General features: G+C 42.1%; 5 protein-coding genes and 1 long non-coding RNA gene across 8 annotated transcripts; 3 read left to right on the top strand and 3 right to left on the bottom strand.

The window, feature by feature from the left end:
* Positions 1-266: 266 nt before the first annotated feature.
* LOC111068860 (E3 ubiquitin-protein ligase MARCHF5) lies at positions 267-2084 on the top strand. The gene is made up of 4 exons (XM_022358616.2): positions 267-440; positions 514-1093; positions 1156-1352; positions 1421-2084. The coding sequence occupies exons 2-4, from the start codon at positions 518-520 to the stop codon at positions 1845-1847; spliced, it is 1200 nt and encodes a 399-aa protein (XP_022214308.2). The 5' UTR covers positions 267-440; positions 514-517; the 3' UTR covers positions 1848-2084.
* A 262-nt stretch (positions 2085-2346) lies between these two features.
* On the top strand, positions 2347-7853 carry LOC111068862. Of its 2 annotated transcripts, XM_022358620.2 has the most exons (3): positions 2347-2472; positions 4343-4495; positions 7181-7853. In XM_022358620.2, the coding sequence occupies exons 1-3, from the start codon at positions 2407-2409 to the stop codon at positions 7331-7333; spliced, it is 372 nt and encodes a 123-aa protein (XP_022214312.1). In that variant the 5' UTR covers positions 2347-2406; the 3' UTR covers positions 7334-7853. The 2 variants fall into 2 exon arrangements, with proteins under 2 accessions (XP_022214312.1, XP_022214311.1); XM_022358619.2 differs by lacking the exon at positions 2347-2472 and having other exon boundaries at positions 3807-4495; positions 7181-7845.
* LOC111068863 lies at positions 3253-3883 on the bottom strand. The gene is made up of 2 exons (XR_002607225.2): positions 3552-3883; positions 3253-3444 (listed from the first exon to the last, which is right to left on the bottom strand). It is a non-coding gene; the product is annotated as an uncharacterized LOC111068863 (long non-coding RNA).
* On the bottom strand, positions 7758-9324 carry LOC111068859 (E3 ubiquitin-protein ligase TM129). Its single transcript, XM_022358614.2, has 2 exons — positions 8568-9324; positions 7758-8482 (listed from the first exon to the last, which is right to left on the bottom strand). The coding sequence occupies exons 1-2, from the start codon at positions 9198-9200 to the stop codon at positions 7904-7906; spliced, it is 1212 nt and encodes a 403-aa protein (XP_022214306.1). The 5' UTR covers positions 9201-9324; the 3' UTR covers positions 7758-7903.
* On the top strand, positions 7959-11525 carry LOC111068861. 2 transcript variants are annotated; one of them, XM_022358617.2, is made up of 4 exons: positions 7959-9426; positions 10585-10846; positions 10900-11217; positions 11271-11525. In XM_022358617.2, the coding sequence occupies exons 2-4, from the start codon at positions 10781-10783 to the stop codon at positions 11433-11435; spliced, it is 549 nt and encodes a 182-aa protein (XP_022214309.2). In that variant the 5' UTR covers positions 7959-9426; positions 10585-10780; the 3' UTR covers positions 11436-11525. The 2 variants fall into 2 exon arrangements, with proteins under 2 accessions (XP_022214309.2, XP_022214310.2); XM_022358618.2 differs by having other exon boundaries at positions 11280-11525.
* A 1632-nt stretch (positions 11526-13157) lies between these two features.
* Positions 13158-15134, bottom strand: LOC111068867 (protein Tube). Its single transcript, XM_022358625.2, has 2 exons — positions 14545-15134; positions 13158-14482 (listed from the first exon to the last, which is right to left on the bottom strand). Exons 1-2 carry the CDS (start codon positions 14975-14977, stop codon positions 13554-13556), a joined length of 1362 nt encoding a protein of 453 aa, XP_022214317.2. The 5' UTR covers positions 14978-15134; the 3' UTR covers positions 13158-13553.
* Positions 15135-17030: the final 1896 nt, after the last annotated feature.

A 17030-nucleotide genomic window follows, 5' to 3' on the forward strand; every position in this document is an offset into this window, starting at 1 on the left:
AATGTGACCAGTCACCGTTTAGTAAGGAGGAAAAGAAAAATAGCGGTTTTTGTATTCATACTTTTGCCCACGGCAAGGACAAGGTGTATATTATTTACACATTATTTTAAATTATCATGGATAGAGTATATTCAAAATATTTATTTTAAATAGCAATTGTAAGTTTTCTAATAACCAAACTTTCAAAATAGCCCGTCTTAGCCATAAAAAAGCTGAATTGGCAACACTGACGCTGTCGGGAATCGAATACCAAATAGTACTTGGTCTGACAGAAAATTCATCGAAAGTAGATATGTATCAACAAATTTTTTTAGTTTCGCTTTAGTTTTGTTTTACAACCAAAAGTTCAGACTTTCGTACCTTCAACACTATTCACCTGAAAGTACCCAGTGCAGGAAAAAGAGACGAAGCAACACAAGAGGCCGCGGCACGCACGCAGAGTAAGCTCAATCGAACAGGTCAAACTCTAGTGCAGACGATTAACACAAATAGTATATGGTGTGACATTTGCAGCGAAATGGCTGACAATGCGGCAGCGCCCACTGCCGATGTTGCGACTGCAACTGACGTTTATACCGATGATAGTCCGCCGCCCGTAACTTCACTCAAGTCCGCTGATGACCACACCACTCTTATATTGCCACCTGATCCAGGATCAGGGGACGCCCACGTCTCCACCCCCGCAGATAAAGCATCGACAAATGCCACCACATCCACAACCGTTTTGGTGGGCGGGGAGTCTCCTGAATCGGAACGTTGCTGTTGGATTTGCTTTGCCACCGACGAGGACAACCGTTTGGCTGCCTGGGTGAAGCCGTGCCAGTGCCGTGGGACTACCAAGTGGGTGCATCAGAGCTGCCTATATCGCTGGATCGATGAGAAGACGCAGAAGGGAAATGCGTTGCGCACCGTATCCTGCCCGCAGTGTCAAACGGAATACATAATTGTGTTCCCCCAAATGGGAAAACTTGGTGGAGCCTTGGAAGCGATGGACAATATGATCAAACGTTTGAGTCCATTCCTGGCCGCTGGTTTCTTTGTGGGTTCGCTATATTGGACAGCAGTTACCTACGGGGCGGTAACATTCCTACAGGCAAGCATTTACTTTATCAAGATGCTATCAAGATCACCTGAATAACGCATTTCCAATGACAGATTGTGGGCCATGAGCATGGCATGTCCATAATGGAGGCAGGGGATCCACTCGTTCTTCTGATCGGGTTGCCAGCTATTCCAGTTGGTCTGGTGCTTGGCCGTTTAATTCGCTGGGAGGATGCTCTGCTGCGTCTGATTCGCAACCGCGGAACAGTGGTGCGCAAATTCCCATTTGTGAACCTCATATATCCAAGCCTGTAAGAGAACACAGTCCTTTGTAACTATCTCGATGATCACAGTATTTATTTGTCCATTAACTCGACAGTACACAGGAGGAGCAGCCAATAAACAGCAATCCGGCCACACCTGCTCTGTCTGATCCAGTTTCAGCAACGCGTGTTTTCTGCGGCGCCCTTCTGTTGCCCACCATCTCGTCCATTGTGGGCCGCATTCTCTTCGACTCTGTGGACAATACGTTGCATCGCACGCTACTGGGAGGTCTTACCTTCATAACGGTCAAGGGAATCCTAAAAATTTATTTGAAACAGAAGCAATATGCGCGTCGAAAGAAGCGCCGCATCGTGGACTACACGGAAGAAAATATTCGGAATTTTATGCATCGCAACAGCAACAACCCTGCCGGCGGAGCACGTCAGCAACAGCAGCCACAGCAGCCTCCGGTGGCACAAGCATCCCGGATAGCAGCGGCAGCGGCCCGTGAAAGAGAGCGCCAGCATGGAGACATTGTGTAGATGGGCGTCACAGTGGACCCAATTGATAATGCTAACGTTTTTCTCTAGGTCTCGGCTCATAACGTTGATTGCTTAATCTCTGGCACCTGCAGGATCACGCTATACACTAGATGCGAGCCGCTATGCGGTATGCGGTTTGTAAGCAAAATTAATTGTAGAACCAGGAAATTAAGTGTATGTTGAAATATTTGGCCAACATTTTTGTTTACAATAAAAACAAAAAACCTCCCTCCCCCATGTCCCTTTGTAGATGTAATATCCAAGTAGGTTATATACATATACATACATACATATATATGCTTCCACATATTTGAATTTATTCGTTACCATTTTTGTAAATTATAAAGTTGCCTCTGTAAATAAAAGCAAACCCTCGCTAGGCTGTGGGTGAATTATAACCATAATATTAAAGGTATCTGAGGACGCCTGTGTAGCCGCCTATTCCTTTGCCCCTGCAACGTCCCGAACTTTGGAACCGCTTGGCTCTACTCTGAACTTTGGTGTAATGCCATAGTGTGAGCCGATCCCCCACCCAATATACAGTCACATCATCCATCCAATGAGCAACACAATGACAACCGCCCACGAGCCGACCATCCACTACCTGGACAGCGTTCTCAACGAGGAGGAGAAGCGGTGCAATTCGCGAACTCTTGTGCTCCCACCTGCGAGATTAGATAGGGTTTTATCTCATAGAGGTTCGGGTCCGTGTGCGAGAGAGTGCATACAGAGGGTGTGAGATGGCCTAGGCAAGCTGCAAGAAAGTGTGAATAATTTGTTTATTAAATACTGGCTTGTAAGCCGGTTGGGGCTGGGGCTGCTGAGTCATTCCGATTCAAGATAATGTACCCGAAACGCAACTGGCCGCCTGGCATACATATATGTACGTACATATGTGCATATCTGAATCTATGCAGGTGTGTGATTCATATATCCCCAGCACTCCAGTCTTGGCGTGGCTTGAACCGATCCAGCGACTCATGCATTTTATATGTATAAATGTGTAAGTACTACAAATGTATATTGAATCTAAAGTCGTCAGTAAACTTGCTACGGATGATATATGTATTGTATGTACATATATATGTACATACATATACAAAAAGATACTGTTAAAGAACCGTCCAAAGTGAATGCTCCAAAAAGCGATCTAATCATTTATAATTGTTAGCAAGTTGTGTGTTTGTTTTGTCTATTTGCGCTTATCATCGACAGCACCGGCAGAAAGATATCGGTGTGCATTTGGGAGATACTTCCACTATCATATATGTAACTATGTATATGTATGTACATATGTATGTATGATGGAAAAGCGAAAACCCTATGCGGCCTGCTCGACTTCTCGATGTGCTTCCAAAGAATAAAATCTAGGCTACCTACATATATATAATTGACCTTCCTTCTGTAAATATAAATAAATATAATTGTATAAGCAGTATGAATAGTTTGGACAGGTTCATTCGGAAGTGGAGAGAGATGGGAGATTTCTTTAACGTAGGAAGGGCACTAGGGAAGTTGCTTAAGTCGCCTCCATGCTAGCACCAAGTCGAGCACGACCAATACACAGTTAATCTTGGCACACACACACACGAGCACACTGATTGAGAGGGAGAGAGGGAGAGAGAGAGAGACGGTACGGTACCGGTGACGTATGTTTGCCTGTGCACAGCTGAATATGTGCATTTGTGTGTGTTTTTGGCTCACCTGTTTGGGCTTTCAGGAGCAATCACACGCTTTGCTTTTGCGCTCGCGGCAGTAGAAAGATTTCTTGCTGCTTTCTTTCTTCTCCTCAGGCCTGGGGTTTGCTCACTTTTGGCGACAGCAAGCAACAACAGCAAGAGCAACAACACCAACGGGTTGCGTTTGTTCTTTGTGACTGATGGTGGGGTGTGCATGAGGGAGGGAGCGGGTAGGCACATAACGTAACGAATCGCTGGAGCAGCGTCAACGTCCACAGCAACGCCAGCGTCGACGTCGGAGTCGAAGTCATTTGTGCGGCTACGGTTATAGCAGCCACATCGGAGTTCGTCCCCCAATCGCAGACCATACGCTCCACGGGCACCATTGAGCAAGGTTTCGGCACACACGACGCGTCATCTTTTTAACAAAAACAAACAAAACAAAAGTCATATGTACGTACATAATTAAATATGTATGTATGTATGTAGCACCCATAAACCTCTCGTATGTGCATTTGTGAGTGGCTCCTATCGCTCCTGCCCGAAATTATCAATATATGTATGTATTGTATCAACTAAATCAACCAAAAAAGGAGGAACATGAACTGACGTGAAGCCGTATAAGACTGTTGTCCCATCGAACATTATCATCGAACCAGCTTGTCACAAACGCCGCCGATAGGAGGAGAAGGAGAAGAATAAATCGCAGCAACGATCCCCCACCCAATATACAGTCACATCATCCATCCAATGAGCAACACAATGACAACCGCCCACGAGCCGACCATCCACTACCTGGACAGCGTTCTCAACGAGGAGGAGAAGCGGTGCGAGTATAGCCATCAGTGGCGCAACTTTACGATCTCTCGCTCCGGCCGCTTCAGGTCAAAGAACAAGAAGCGGGACGTGGTCGATGGCAAGCTGTTTGACGCAAACAGTGGCGGAGCGTCCACGAAGGAAAATGAAAAGGTGCGTCTATTTTCCAGCACCCATCTACTATCTCCCGGATCCCAGCTCCCTGCTCTCAGCTCCCTGCTCGAAGCCAGTTGCTTTATCAGCACAGGCATTCTATAAATATCAGTATATCGCGTGTCGCGACCCATATTGTGAATTGGGTACGTGATTTCTTTCACTATCTATCAACGCAACAGCTCCACCAATAGTGTTAGATTTACCTCGAGGGTCTTCTTTTTGGGTTCGTGTGTTTCCTTTGTTCTTTTCTTAGCCCCACGATTTCCTAGTGAAGTGCATAACAATTGTGATTTGTCAGATACAACTACAACACAACATAAGTCAGCCCGGGAAAACGGAAATGCTCGTTAATGAAACGGAAGTCGGCTTTGTTGTGATAAGACCTCAAGGCAGTAGTCATGTGGATATTGTAGGCATTGTGGGGTCTTATTCATTCAAGTGCATTGGATTGGACCTTTTGTAAGATCCATGCCCGGATATATTTGTTTACCATTCAATGTCACTTGAGGCGGCGTCGAGTGAAATCGAAAACACCAGGCGCAAGCAAGAGTCTGAGCATAGTCCCAGTCTGTACTGGGATACGGATACTGATGTGTGGGGGTGAATACTGTATTTGGATACATAAAATCCTAATTAGTTTTTCTTATTTAGTGATGCAACAATGAGACAATCTATAATTCCATAAAAACCAGCTTATCAGTTCAAAATCTCAACAAAGATTGTGTATAGACGTGGTCCTTCCTATGGTAGAAGGGCTACAAAGAAAGTTAACAAAATTACACTATATTCTTATTGTACTTTGGTCTTGACTAGATTTATATGTAAAGAACTAAGCCATGATAAGATTAGATTGTAAAGGGAACTTTTTGCCTCATTTTACCTGCAATGTTGTACTATGTGTACATATGTGAAATGAATGAGTGATTTTATTCACCTGCTAAGTATACCATGTACTATAGAAAGTCCTTTATTAGGGTTTAATCCCACCCTCATTCAAGGGCTACTCTCACACATGTGTACGTATATAAAATATACACCTTGGAGCAATTACAGACAAAAGGTGCCATAAACGAGGTTTATAAAGTGCAATCGAAATATACAAAGTGCGCACTCTCTTTTTATAATCGTTTGTTTGTTTCGCAAAAATGCTTTTAATCAACAAAATAATGAAAGGAAATTACAAAACAGAAATAGAAAGACAAAAGTCATGTCCAAGCAAGACTAAAAGTAATTAGTCGTATGTCATCTTTCGGATTTCTGATTTTGTTTCTGTTACTGTCCTGTTCTATACTGCCACGCATATTCACGTGAGACCGAACCTTAACACACCTTTCTGGAAACTTTATACCAGCCAGCAGTACATTTTTTGGCGACACGACGACGACCCGACTCCTCCGAATGTCATTTAATACGAATTTTTGTACACAAGTTGTATGTATTCTACTCTACTCTATATTACGAGGAAAAGAAATGCTCGACGGGGTAGTGCCAAAATCAAGGTCTCGTATTTGGTGTCACTCGAATGCTGTATTAATTTTCCCCAGCTCCACACCAGTTCAGTTCCGTCGTGCAGTGGTGACGGGGGCGTGAGCCGCGTAGCGTGTGAGGGATGTCCAAAGAGGGCGGGCGCGTGGAGCTGATTGCGCAATGCAAATGCATTGACCGATCGATCGATTGCCGGCCGACTTTGTTGTCGCGTCATTGTCGTCTGTGCATTGAACTTCGGAGAAGCGCTTTATGATGCCGACTTGATATTTATATCGGCGACGACTGATGAGGACTCTCCGCTGATGTATACATTTAAAGACATTTTAAGACCGAGTGTCGAGAGTTGTTCCTGCACCAGAAAAAACATAGGATTCCAAACTCCGACTCATTTATGAAAAGGGATCTAAAGATACAATTAATTTCACAATGCCAATACTGCAAATGGCATAGAAATTTCTTGATAGATCTAGATATAGTTGTCTAGATGGCACGCTTATTCGTTAGACCCGAAGAGGAATCCTTGAAAGTTGTTGGTGTTTTTTTTCCGGTTCTTCAACTACTTATCAGCTACCAAAATCAAGGCATAGACATGTCTGTATGTATTTATTTATGAGTATATGGTAACACTATAACACTAGAGTCTAGTGACTAGACGGTTGTGTGCTGATAATAATGAAGCGCAAAAATTATGACGCTCGCTTTTCCAGTTAAAGAATAGAAAACCAGGCACCGATATGCCCAATATGTGCACGTATTTTGCAAGTTTTCCTCTTTACCACAACAGCCAACAGCACAAAATATCGTCTTATCAAGAAAAAAAACCTGAGGAATAACAATAATAATAAATTTCTGCACATATGTATGTACTTATACTTAGAATGACTTACCTATGTATATACATATAGATACAAGCAGTGCTTCGCATCGAATTTGATTTTACCTCTTTGTACGGGGTAACCTGTCAAAAAGGCTTTCTTTATAAATGTCCCCAAGTTTGATTAAAATCAGGTGCTAAGTCATAAAAATAAATCATATTCGGTCTGCTCGGTCATGTCTTCTGATTAGCTTAGAGTCGGTCAAGTCAGTGACTGATGACCCAAAACGATAGGTGAGATCTGAGGAGATTTAGTTTTCGCAGCTCCTACTCACTGTTCGAACATTAATAAATAAAGATTTCATATAATTTATTTTCAGATCTCATCGCGCACTTCATCCAGCGCATTACCCAAGTCTTCAGCCACACCCACAACAGGATCCTTCGGCACCCCTACGGTCGCAGTCAGCTCTGCTCGAAGTCAACGCGACAAAGTTGAGAGTTATAAAAGTTTCTACGAGACGAATTTATAGATAGTGGAAACATGTTTTTCAGTTTAATTTCTATATTCCCCACGCACTTATATACATATAACAGTGCATAACGCTTTATTATATAAAATTGAGATGGTGAGAGAGAGAGCGAATGAGGGTTTATAGCAGGATTTGGGGATGGGGACTACAACGCAATGCACATTGCGCCAGTGATGACAGCGGTATAATTTCTGCGCGGGCTGCTTGATTAGGTTTGTTTTAGTATTTAATAAAGCATGCTGAGAGGTTTACATATATTCATATATTCAACATAATACATACATATATACAATATGTATAATATACACGCTTTCTCTCTCTGCACTTGGATCGATTGTACGTACTTATGTAAAATTATTATCTGCTGCTTGCTTAGATTGTAAAAGTATTAAAACGTGATAATTGCACTAAATTATAGACTATCTTTAAGTTTATAGCTATATAATTGTATTGTATTGTACGTCTTACAGTTAGTCAGAAGCAGTACATTTGAGTCTAGCCAATAAAGCACAAGGTTGGGTCTAATGAGTCGTTTAATCGTTGCTTTAACACAGTCGCCAAGTTGAAAAATCATGAGCTAGGGACACCATCATTATCGACATCGCCCCGCTCTTCGGGCGCTCTGATGTAGCTCACATCGAGCACGCAGAACTTCGCTCGGCACATCGGACACGTGCACTTCTGTTCCAGCCAAATGGCACGATCGACGTCCGTTTGGCGGGCGGCAAACCACCGGGCTAGGCACTCCACACACCACATTGGGCGACAGTAGCAGTTGGAGCAGGAGGCCTCGTTCGTCAGGGGAGCGCCATTGCGGTCCACATCGGCGCATTGCTTGTTGATTTTAATGTTTGGATCGATCAGCATGCATGCGAAGCATTTTTCCGTTGAGGGCTCCGCTGGGAAGACGGGATTGAGGGCGACTTGGGCCTTAAACACATCTACAAAGCGGTCGATCACGTTGCGATGGAACTGTATGTTGGAAGGTATGGCAATGGGTCGCCTCAGTCGATCCTCCAAATTTCTGAATTCCAATGCATTGATTCGGATGTGAAAATCGGCCACGCCTTGCCGCATGGGCCGCACTATGATGCTGATCATCTGCAGAGTGTCATTCTGATCCTGATGTGTTATATTGTAGGTCTCCGCCTGTATGGAGAGAAGATTAATAAGCGATCGAGGGAAAAATCATCTATAGCTGGAGCTATAGCTATAGACCTATAGCTGGCAATACCTTTGCCACACTGAGAGCCGTATTGGTTTGGTGCGCAAAGTGAACATTGTACATGGTTGTCTTGATTATCCAGTTCTCCGTTGCTATCACAGTGCTGATGGAGTTAAGTTTCTTTTTATAAATTTCCGGACGACGGAACTCGGTGCTAATGTCGCTGGCGACGGCACTATAGGTACTCGGCGTGTTTGAGTATTTGGAGAGGGCTTTGTTTATTGGATGCCGCCGCCAATTCTGCTGGTGCCAGTTAAATATCAGGGAGGGAACTGCTAGCACGGCAAGAACGCTAAAACGCTGTGCCGTCTTCCACGTGAGCGTCTTGAACGCCACTGCTTCCTGGGGCATTGGAAAATCTGGGTCAAGCTCAGAGTGTTCGAGCGGCTCTTGCGTGGCAAAAACGGAGAACTTCAGCCTATGGATTAGAAAGTATGCAAACGGCAGGCACGAGTGCACAAAGAGATTGAGCGAAGTGCGTCGCAGATGATATCCTACGAAGTCCATCGATTCTTGCCCAAGAAACCGCGAGAACAACTGCTCGATGGTGAAGCCAAGCCGCTGAAATTCCTCCGGTGGATAAATTATGACCATGCATAGCAAAAAGTAGAACAGATTAAAGAGCAGTTCCGATTCGTCCATGTTTCGAATAATATTGCTGGATTCAACACAACCAGACTCGCCCGGACTAACTCAAAATATTAAATTTTAAAACTTGATTGGAAAGACAATAATAGATTTATTGTAAATTTGCTGAAAATTTGTAAATAAATAAAAAAATACCGTCTGACACTCAGAAATATACCGCAACATACCAAATTGATGAATATACTATATAATATACCGATATATATACCGTCAATCATGAGTGAGTGAACGAACTTAGCCCACCTAAACCCCCTTTATTTAAAAATGTGAGCTCGAGTTACACCGCGGCACTAACCAAAAATGTACAAGTGATTTTAAATTGGGTGCTGCGCAAGTATGACAATAAAATTCAGCTACGACATATTCGTTGTATGAACTGGCCCATCTATCCACGATATATTTAACCTCAGGTACGCCAAAATGTTTCAAGTGTCCTAATATTCGTTGATACCTCTATTGACGATACCCACTGATCGTCAATGGACTCGTTCTCTGTCATTGATCGTAAATTATGTTCCTCAATTTTGATATTCGATATAATATTTCTAGCCAGCTAGAATAATAATATTAATATATAAATTTTCTGCACGGTTGGCTAATTTTAAGGACTCCCTTTTATTGGATTGCTTGTAAAATGGGGTATCAAACGTAAGAGTCTACGGAATGTTTCAAGGGTATGCGAAAGTAAGCGAAATAATCACATTGCTTCGCTAGGCTATGGGATCTTTTAACAGTATACCGCATAAAAAATTGCACAACGTGGAAAGATTATACAGGTACATATATCTCACAAGTCAAGCATCCAAAATTTCCATTACAGGGTCGACAGATACTGTATCTTCCAAGATTCAGGGGAACTTCTATAAGAATACACAATTTGATACAAAGGTTACACTACTCGACAAAATCGAACTTTTTTTTTCCTAAAGTATCCAAACCGACTTTTTCTGATAGATATGGGGCTTTAAAATTTTTTAAACAGTATGGTTTTTTTTCTATGGCAGAAATTATTTTAAAGAATTTTTGAAAACAGGTATTTTTTTTTAACCTTTTTTCAGAGGTAGCGCTTTTTTTTTTTTACATAACTCTAGTATCTTAAGTCTGGTTGTAAAGAACTTTGCTATTTTGAAAAGATAATTGAAACAGCTAGAAGTTAAACCCAAACACTTTGTGATTTCAGCTTACCGTCTGGGAAATATAAAGCATTGAAATGCAAAAATGATGATTTTTGTGCGGTATTTTTTACGAAATTTTGACTTTAAAAACTCAACAACTCAAATATCATGAAACCATTTCTAAGCCCCAAATCTTTAAGAAAAAGTTCGTTTTGTTCCTTGAGGAAAAATCGTGTTGACTAGTGTTATTTTTACATTCGTAGATGATTTACTGAAGAGAAATTAAACCAAAAATGGATCCTGCAGAAGATTGGAAATCTCTATAATTCGTGTTTATCAGTGTTCAATCAGTGGTCAAAGTAATTAAAGCACTTAAACTCTATCATGCGTAAATGGATATAGCATAAAATAACACGTTGGTGTCATTCAAATGGTATTTTTCCATCAAGACCAGGAACGATGCGGTGCCAGCTGATGATCTGTGCGGCCATCGGATTATTCCTAGCATTCAACATCAATGTTAACGTAAATATATGTGAAATACTAATCAAGTGGACAATTGTGAACAAAGTTTTCAGGATGCCGTCATCTTCAAGTTTACGAACGCCGTGTGTGAAAGTTACAATCAGTCCTGGTTCGTGTTCCACTACTGTCGTCTGAAGGCCGTCAGTCGAAGCAAAGTGCTCTTCAATATGAATGGGACGATTTTACATCCGGCCAATAATATAAAAATTCATATGCGGGTTTTTAAAAAGGCTAATGGCTATAAGCCTTGGCTTTTCGATGTTACATGCGATGCCTGTATGCATTTGCGAAGGCGAAATACCCCCCTCCTGTCGATAGTCTACGGGCTCTTCAAACAGTATACCAACATCAATCACACATGCCCCTATGTGGTAAGATTACACTGGTATTTCTCACGAGTAAAACATCTAAAATTCCAACATAGGGTCCACAGATTATTTCAGATTTTTATCTAAAACCCGAGCTACTGCGTCTTCCCATGCCAACGGGAGATTATATGTTGTCGATGCAGTGGATCTTCGATAATAAGCTACAGTTTGATACGAACATCAGTTTTACGTTCATAGAGGACCTCCTGAAGAGCAAATAGTGGAGGCCTGCAGCCTGCAGACCCCTGAGAATCTACAGAAAATTGACATAGAACAGTAGAAAATTTTAAATGAAAGCAATTATTGTACAGATTTATCAAATACATACACATATGGTAATCCGTGTTTTTCGACTGATTGATCAATGAAACGTAATGTTAATAGCTATGGTACTCGATGTTCTCCGGAAGTAATTTAAGCAAAGTGGAATGGCATTATCTACATTTTATTGACTCTTTCATGCGGAAAAAGATATATTTGTATGCATGGTACTCACAGTGTATATAGGGTATATATTATTAGATTCGTATCACATTTGTAAGTGACTGCCAGACGTAGTTTCCGATAACTTTGAATCGCTCGCCCATAACGGACTTGCTCTTGCCATTTTTACTCTGTCAGATCCGAACAATTCCATTCTTTTTTCTCTCTGATTCCCCACTTGATCATTAGGCGCTTACCGGGACGGACGGTCGGAAGGACGAACAGACAGACATGGCTATACATACATATGTATGTATGTACATACATATGTATGTTGGCGGGTTGCAGGCCTTTTACCATAGTACCGTTCTCTAAGAGTTTAGGGATATACTAGTTTTGTGGTCGAAGTGGATGTGTGCAACGCAGAGAAGGCAACTTTTTCAACCCCATAAAGTATATATATTCTTGATCAGCATCAATAACCGAGTCGATATAGCTTTGTCTGTCTCTTCGTCCTTCCGACCGTCAGTCCCGGACGTATCAGTTTAGTGCTCGTGCCTACCAACTGATTACGGGCATTAAAGTAGAGTAGAGTCAATCAATCACACTACACACTATAGCAATTTCCAGTCACCAGCCTCACTTGGGATCCGTGGGCAACTTGAAGCCCACCAGATCGGCTGTATCACTCACAGACCGCTCTCCACGTCCATGGTATTCGTGGTACAGCTCGGTATAGGTGCGCAGGCTGCTCAAGTAAGAAAGAAAACTGCCTCGTTGCGAGCCTTGTCGGTCGTCTCGTACCTGATCCTTTTATCGTATGTATAGGAACGCCGCAATATAGTCAACAGACGATCCTCTGGCAAATAGTATCGACGGTACTTGTTGTCCTTTGTCTCCCCCGAACAAAATGAGCCGCCGCGAAGTTCAATTTAATGCCGAATGCCGCGAATGTCGTTAGCAACCGCCGCCATTCTCCACAGAAGTCAGATCGGATATGACCGTTACATTTTTTCAATGCTGACCGGCATTCAATTTAACCTCACATTCTTCCTCAGGACTGAGCACTTGTTTTCATATATTGTTGTTGTTGATGTGTCGTTTAGGGTTGCCAGTCTACCTTGCCATGAGTAATCGATTAGTCGTTAAGAGGTTCCGTTCCGGTTCCACGAGCGATTCTTGTCATAAGTTCCTGAGCGCATAAGCGCGCTTTTAAGAATAAATAACCCATGACAGAATGACTTTTTAGTTGTTGTATGTCAAAAAGTATGTTCCGATTGAATCCAACTTTACATGAATTATCTTGAAGACACTCTTTGGGTGCGGTCTTAACCGTTTCGACAATGTACCTTATACGAGGAGCAATGATGAGCCTTATAGCTTCTTAACTAATATAGGCGGAATAATATAAGGTATATACCATCTTAAAGGGTATAAAAAATCTGTAGCTAAACCCATTGTTTCTTTTTTTTTTTTGTATATTTGTTTTTTTTTTTAATATGTAATATATAATGTGTAATTTCGTAAAACATAAAAATTTGTGTTGAATTTGTTGTTAGGTTACATACACATATGGTTGATGAAATGGAAATGCTTGATATTACCACACCGCACCCATCGTGGAACTGTTTCAGATTCCGCGATATGGACAACAAACCTACACACATACATACATATAAGCTAAACGTTTGCCTTGAATCTTAGACTCTACTTGGACCTTATAGGTGTAAGCATCATAAAACTAGCCCCACATTTGCAAGCCGACATTGGCTAACATAACATATAATGTATAAATACTCGTACATGCACATTGTATAGACTTAGGCTAATATGGTTAACGGAATGGAATGTCTGGCTTGTTGTCCGTAAACTAAGTATTCGGATAGTGAAGTCGTCTCATTTACATACGTATGCATCTACTGCTGCAATTCACTCAAGTTTGGAATGTTGCTGGCGTAGTCATCGTTCGATGCTGAGCTGGAGTCGTTGGTTAGTTCAAAGCTATTATCACCGCTTGTTCCAGTGACCGTCGTCAGACTGGAGTCGTTGTTCGAGTTTTGCTGCTCGGAATTGCTAAGGTTTGGCAGGGATGCATCTGCGTAGTCCCCCTCTTCGTCTTCCTCGTCATCATCTTCGTCGTTGCTCAAACTGCTTGAGCTACTGCTGTCAGGATGGGAGGCTTCGCCATTCTCAGCGTTCAAATTTAAAGCACTTATCATTGGCAAATTATTGAGGCTTGCCGTTGTCGGGGCAGTGGTCGAATTGGCTGATGCAGCATCTGCAGCGACAGGTCCGCTTATCTCGGCGGGGTTATCGATTAAAAGCGTGATTATTGGGATATTGGGTGGATCTGTAGCGCTGCTTCCATTACTGGTCTTCTCTAGCGCAGTGGAAGCCGTTGCCATTGATGCTGCTGAGCTGTTATTGAGTATAGACAGATTGGGGATATTTTGTGGAGGAGGCTGCTCTGGCTGCGCCGGATCCTGTATTTGTTCGCTGGGATTGAGGATTGTTAGATTGGGTATATTGGGTGTGGTTGCAGTCGCAGATGTGGCGCTTGCTGAGGCGTTAGGGCTGGCAGTGGTCTTCTGATGTCGTGAGGAGCGGGGCGGCGCTGTGGGAGGAACACTCGCAGATGGTTGCGGCAGACTCTTGTCGCGCCGCACCATGTGCTTGTCAAAGTAATCCAAGTTGAATCCCAGACTACCTTCGCCAGCCGCATTCAATGCCGCTGTGTTCGGCAGATAGCTGGGATCTGGTACCTCGGTGTCCACGTCCATATCGTCGCCCAGCTCTAGGCTAAAATGCGCTGCAGGGCCGTCAGCAGGACGCTCAGGTTTGGGTTCTTAAGTAAAGCAGGGATACGTGAATCTTTAATCGAATGGAAGTAGATAGTTCCAATCTTACCATTCAGGAAATTTAACGCCACGAAATCAGCGGCACTGAAAAGTTCTGCTTCTACCAGAAGCTGCAGTAGCACTCCGACAGTGGGGCGCTCGTTTAGCTTCCCCGACGTTTTCCACTCATCAATCATCACCTGCGATATGCTTTGATCGGGGGGCAACCTCTCCGCCACACCGTCAATCAGGCTTATGTCTTGAGCTGTATACTTGCGCCCACCGTTGGCAGTAATCTTCACCGCACCAGCTGCGCTGCAGGCCTGCACGTCCACCTTGGGTATGATGGACATAAGCTTTCGCCAGCAAGCATTCACATCCAAAATCGTGGCCAGCTTGTAGATGTCGTTGTCCTCGACACGCCGCAATTCTGTGGTGCGCGTATATTTTGAGGAACCATTTCCCTGGACTTCTGTTCCGCACCAACCGTTCGCATTTGCCATGATGAGAGCACACTCTTCTTGAGGTTTCGTTTCCAGTGTGTGTGCGCCTTCTTCGGGTTGATTGTTTGTGTTTCCAACTGTCCAGCCTTTGCATGTGCGTTATAAAAACATTTTCGCATTTCTTCAACGCCGCCAACACAAAGCGTTGGTACGATACTTTTATCTCTAATTATAGGAAGAATCGATAGTTTTAGAAAATCCGGCGATCAAACGAACTTAACCCATTTAACACCCCTCTATTTAAAAAGTTGAGCACCTTTGTTAAACCGCGGAAAATAATACTGTTTGTAAAGGCTCCTTGTAGCTCCATCCTTCTCTTTACTTACAAAACAAAAATGGCCAATGATATCTTTCACCTGTAATGCGTAAAATATGTTAAAGTGAAACACATTTCGTGGAAATATTAAATACCCCCCCTGGTCGACAATGGGATAACGTTCTATTTTATTGATTGATATCGTATTCGATGATTTTCATATTCAGATATTAATATTATTAGCTAGTTAGCCCTCTCAGCCCTAAACAAATAATTTTATCCGATAGATACATAAATTTTCTACAAGATTGGCTAGTGTTGAGAAGTCCTTTTTATTGCATTGTTTAAACAAAAACGGTCAAAGCTTAAAACGTAAATGTTGACTTAATTTGTCGTCATTGTTGCTGATCAACCAAGTTTCTTCTATGCGTATGGCTTGTGTATACCGTATTTCCATTAATTGATGTTAAATTTGATGTTTCAAGCTCCATTGAAACATTAATAATGATTTTATTCTAGATTGACATGTTTTTTACCTATTAATGCATATGTTTTGTGTTTAATAAATACATTTATCCCGGTTCTGATTCCTATTATTGGTATCCGTGAGCTGCAAAATTTCGTTAATATTTTCAAAACAGAGACTGAGTAGTTTCTGCATTAATTAGAGCCTGAAATTACAAACAATATCTCAAGTCCATAATATTCATTTTCCCAAGGTATTCAAATTTTTTTCTCATTTCGTGCCAAAGTTGCACCACTAACCATACAGTATATAGATGTGCCAGTTCATACAACGAAAGGGGCGCAGCTGAGCTTGCAGCGAACGTTCCCAGATCTTCGGCTTTGGGAATGGCCGCGTTCGGCTCTGGGAATGGCCGCGTTCGGCTCATGACGTCACACGAGCCGACTGGCAGCAAGCATGCATGTGTTGTGTAAATATATATTTTGGAGTGTACACGTACACACGAGGTCTCCACTTAGCCGACGGCCCAGCATCAATAATAAATGTTTTTGCTTTTTGTACCCAAAAAATACTTTTTGATATAAAATCCGTTACAAACTTAACGGTTTACCTTACGCGTTTTCCACTTTCAACCAATCAAATCGTTCGAAATTTTCTGTAAACATTTGAGGTGGTTTTCTGGGCAAAGTCCAAAAAAATATTCGCGCGACCATGAAACAAGAAAATAGTGCCGAATATTTTTCTTTACAAGTCCATGGATACCAAAAAAATATCCATTGATAATTTTTTAAATCATATCATTAATAATAACGATGAAGAAGATTCATTGCGTTCCCGTAATAAACATGTGGCTCACACCACGAAAAGGAGGGGAAAGTCACCACGAAAACGCTCTCTTCACCTCGAAGAAGAGAGTAAATTTTGTTAAAAACCACCACGATTCGCTCACGAACGAAGGCTGCAGAACCGTCGAATCGATAGTATGGATGGTTTTGGAATGCGATATGTCGTTGGAGTGAAAGAAGGCTTTATAATTCTAGAAAACGTAGTTAAAGTTATATGGAGAATTTCGTAACGAGGATCTGTCAAACCGGGTACTGTGCTTTAGTGCGGTGAGCTAGGACATTTGTTTGCATCACATCACAGCAATTTGGTGCCCGGCTACTAATGAAATGAATAAATGTCAATGTAACAATGTAACATTAGGATATATAAATAACTGAATTATTTGCTTGGAGATTAGTCTGCAGAAACGACTAATATATTTTTTTAAATTTTGATATAGAACAAAATATTATATTATTTCATAATAATATAATATAATATTTATT

The sequence above is a fragment of the Drosophila obscura genome, unplaced genomic scaffold, assembly GCF_018151105.1.
Source record: "Drosophila obscura isolate BZ-5 IFL unplaced genomic scaffold, ASM1815110v1 contig_4, whole genome shotgun sequence".
Taxonomy (NCBI): domain Eukaryota; kingdom Metazoa; phylum Arthropoda; class Insecta; order Diptera; family Drosophilidae; genus Drosophila; species Drosophila obscura.

Excerpts from the sequence above, each read along its gene's own strand:
- LOC111068867 (XM_022358625.2), bottom strand. The coding sequence starts at position 14,977 with ATGGCAAATGCGAACGGTTGGTGCGGAACAGAAGTCCAGGGAAATGGT. Across the intron at positions 14,483-14,544 it reads GGCGTTAAATTTCCTGAATG|AACCCAAACCTGAGCGTCCT; the intron begins GTAAGATTGGAA and ends GCTTTACTTAAG.
- LOC111068862 (XM_022358620.2), top strand. The coding sequence starts at position 2,407 with ATGAGCAACACAATGACAACCGCCCACGAGCCGACCATCCACTACCTG. Across the intron at positions 2,473-4,342 it reads TGGACAGCGTTCTCAACGAG|GAGGAGAAGCGGTGCGAGTA; the intron begins GAGGAGAAGCGG and ends GTTCTCAACGAG. Across the intron at positions 4,496-7,180 it reads CCACGAAGGAAAATGAAAAG|ATCTCATCGCGCACTTCATC; the intron begins GTGCGTCTATTT and ends ATTTATTTTCAG.
- LOC111068860 (XM_022358616.2), top strand. The coding sequence starts at position 518 with ATGGCTGACAATGCGGCAGCGCCCACTGCCGATGTTGCGACTGCAACT. Across the intron at positions 1,094-1,155 it reads GGGCGGTAACATTCCTACAG|ATTGTGGGCCATGAGCATGG; the intron begins GCAAGCATTTAC and ends TTCCAATGACAG. Across the intron at positions 1,353-1,420 it reads AACCTCATATATCCAAGCCT|TACACAGGAGGAGCAGCCAA; the intron begins GTAAGAGAACAC and ends TTAACTCGACAG.
- LOC111068861 (XM_022358617.2), top strand. The coding sequence starts at position 10,781 with ATGCGGTGCCAGCTGATGATCTGTGCGGCCATCGGATTATTCCTAGCA. Across the intron at positions 10,847-10,899 it reads CATTCAACATCAATGTTAAC|GATGCCGTCATCTTCAAGTT; the intron begins GTAAATATATGT and ends CAAAGTTTTCAG. Across the intron at positions 11,218-11,270 it reads ATCACACATGCCCCTATGTG|GGTCCACAGATTATTTCAGA; the intron begins GTAAGATTACAC and ends ATTCCAACATAG.
- LOC111068859 (XM_022358614.2), bottom strand. The coding sequence starts at position 9,200 with ATGGACGAATCGGAACTGCTCTTTAATCTGTTCTACTTTTTGCTATGC. Across the intron at positions 8,483-8,567 it reads CGGCTCTCAGTGTGGCAAAG|GCGGAGACCTACAATATAAC; the intron begins GTATTGCCAGCT and ends CTCTCCATACAG.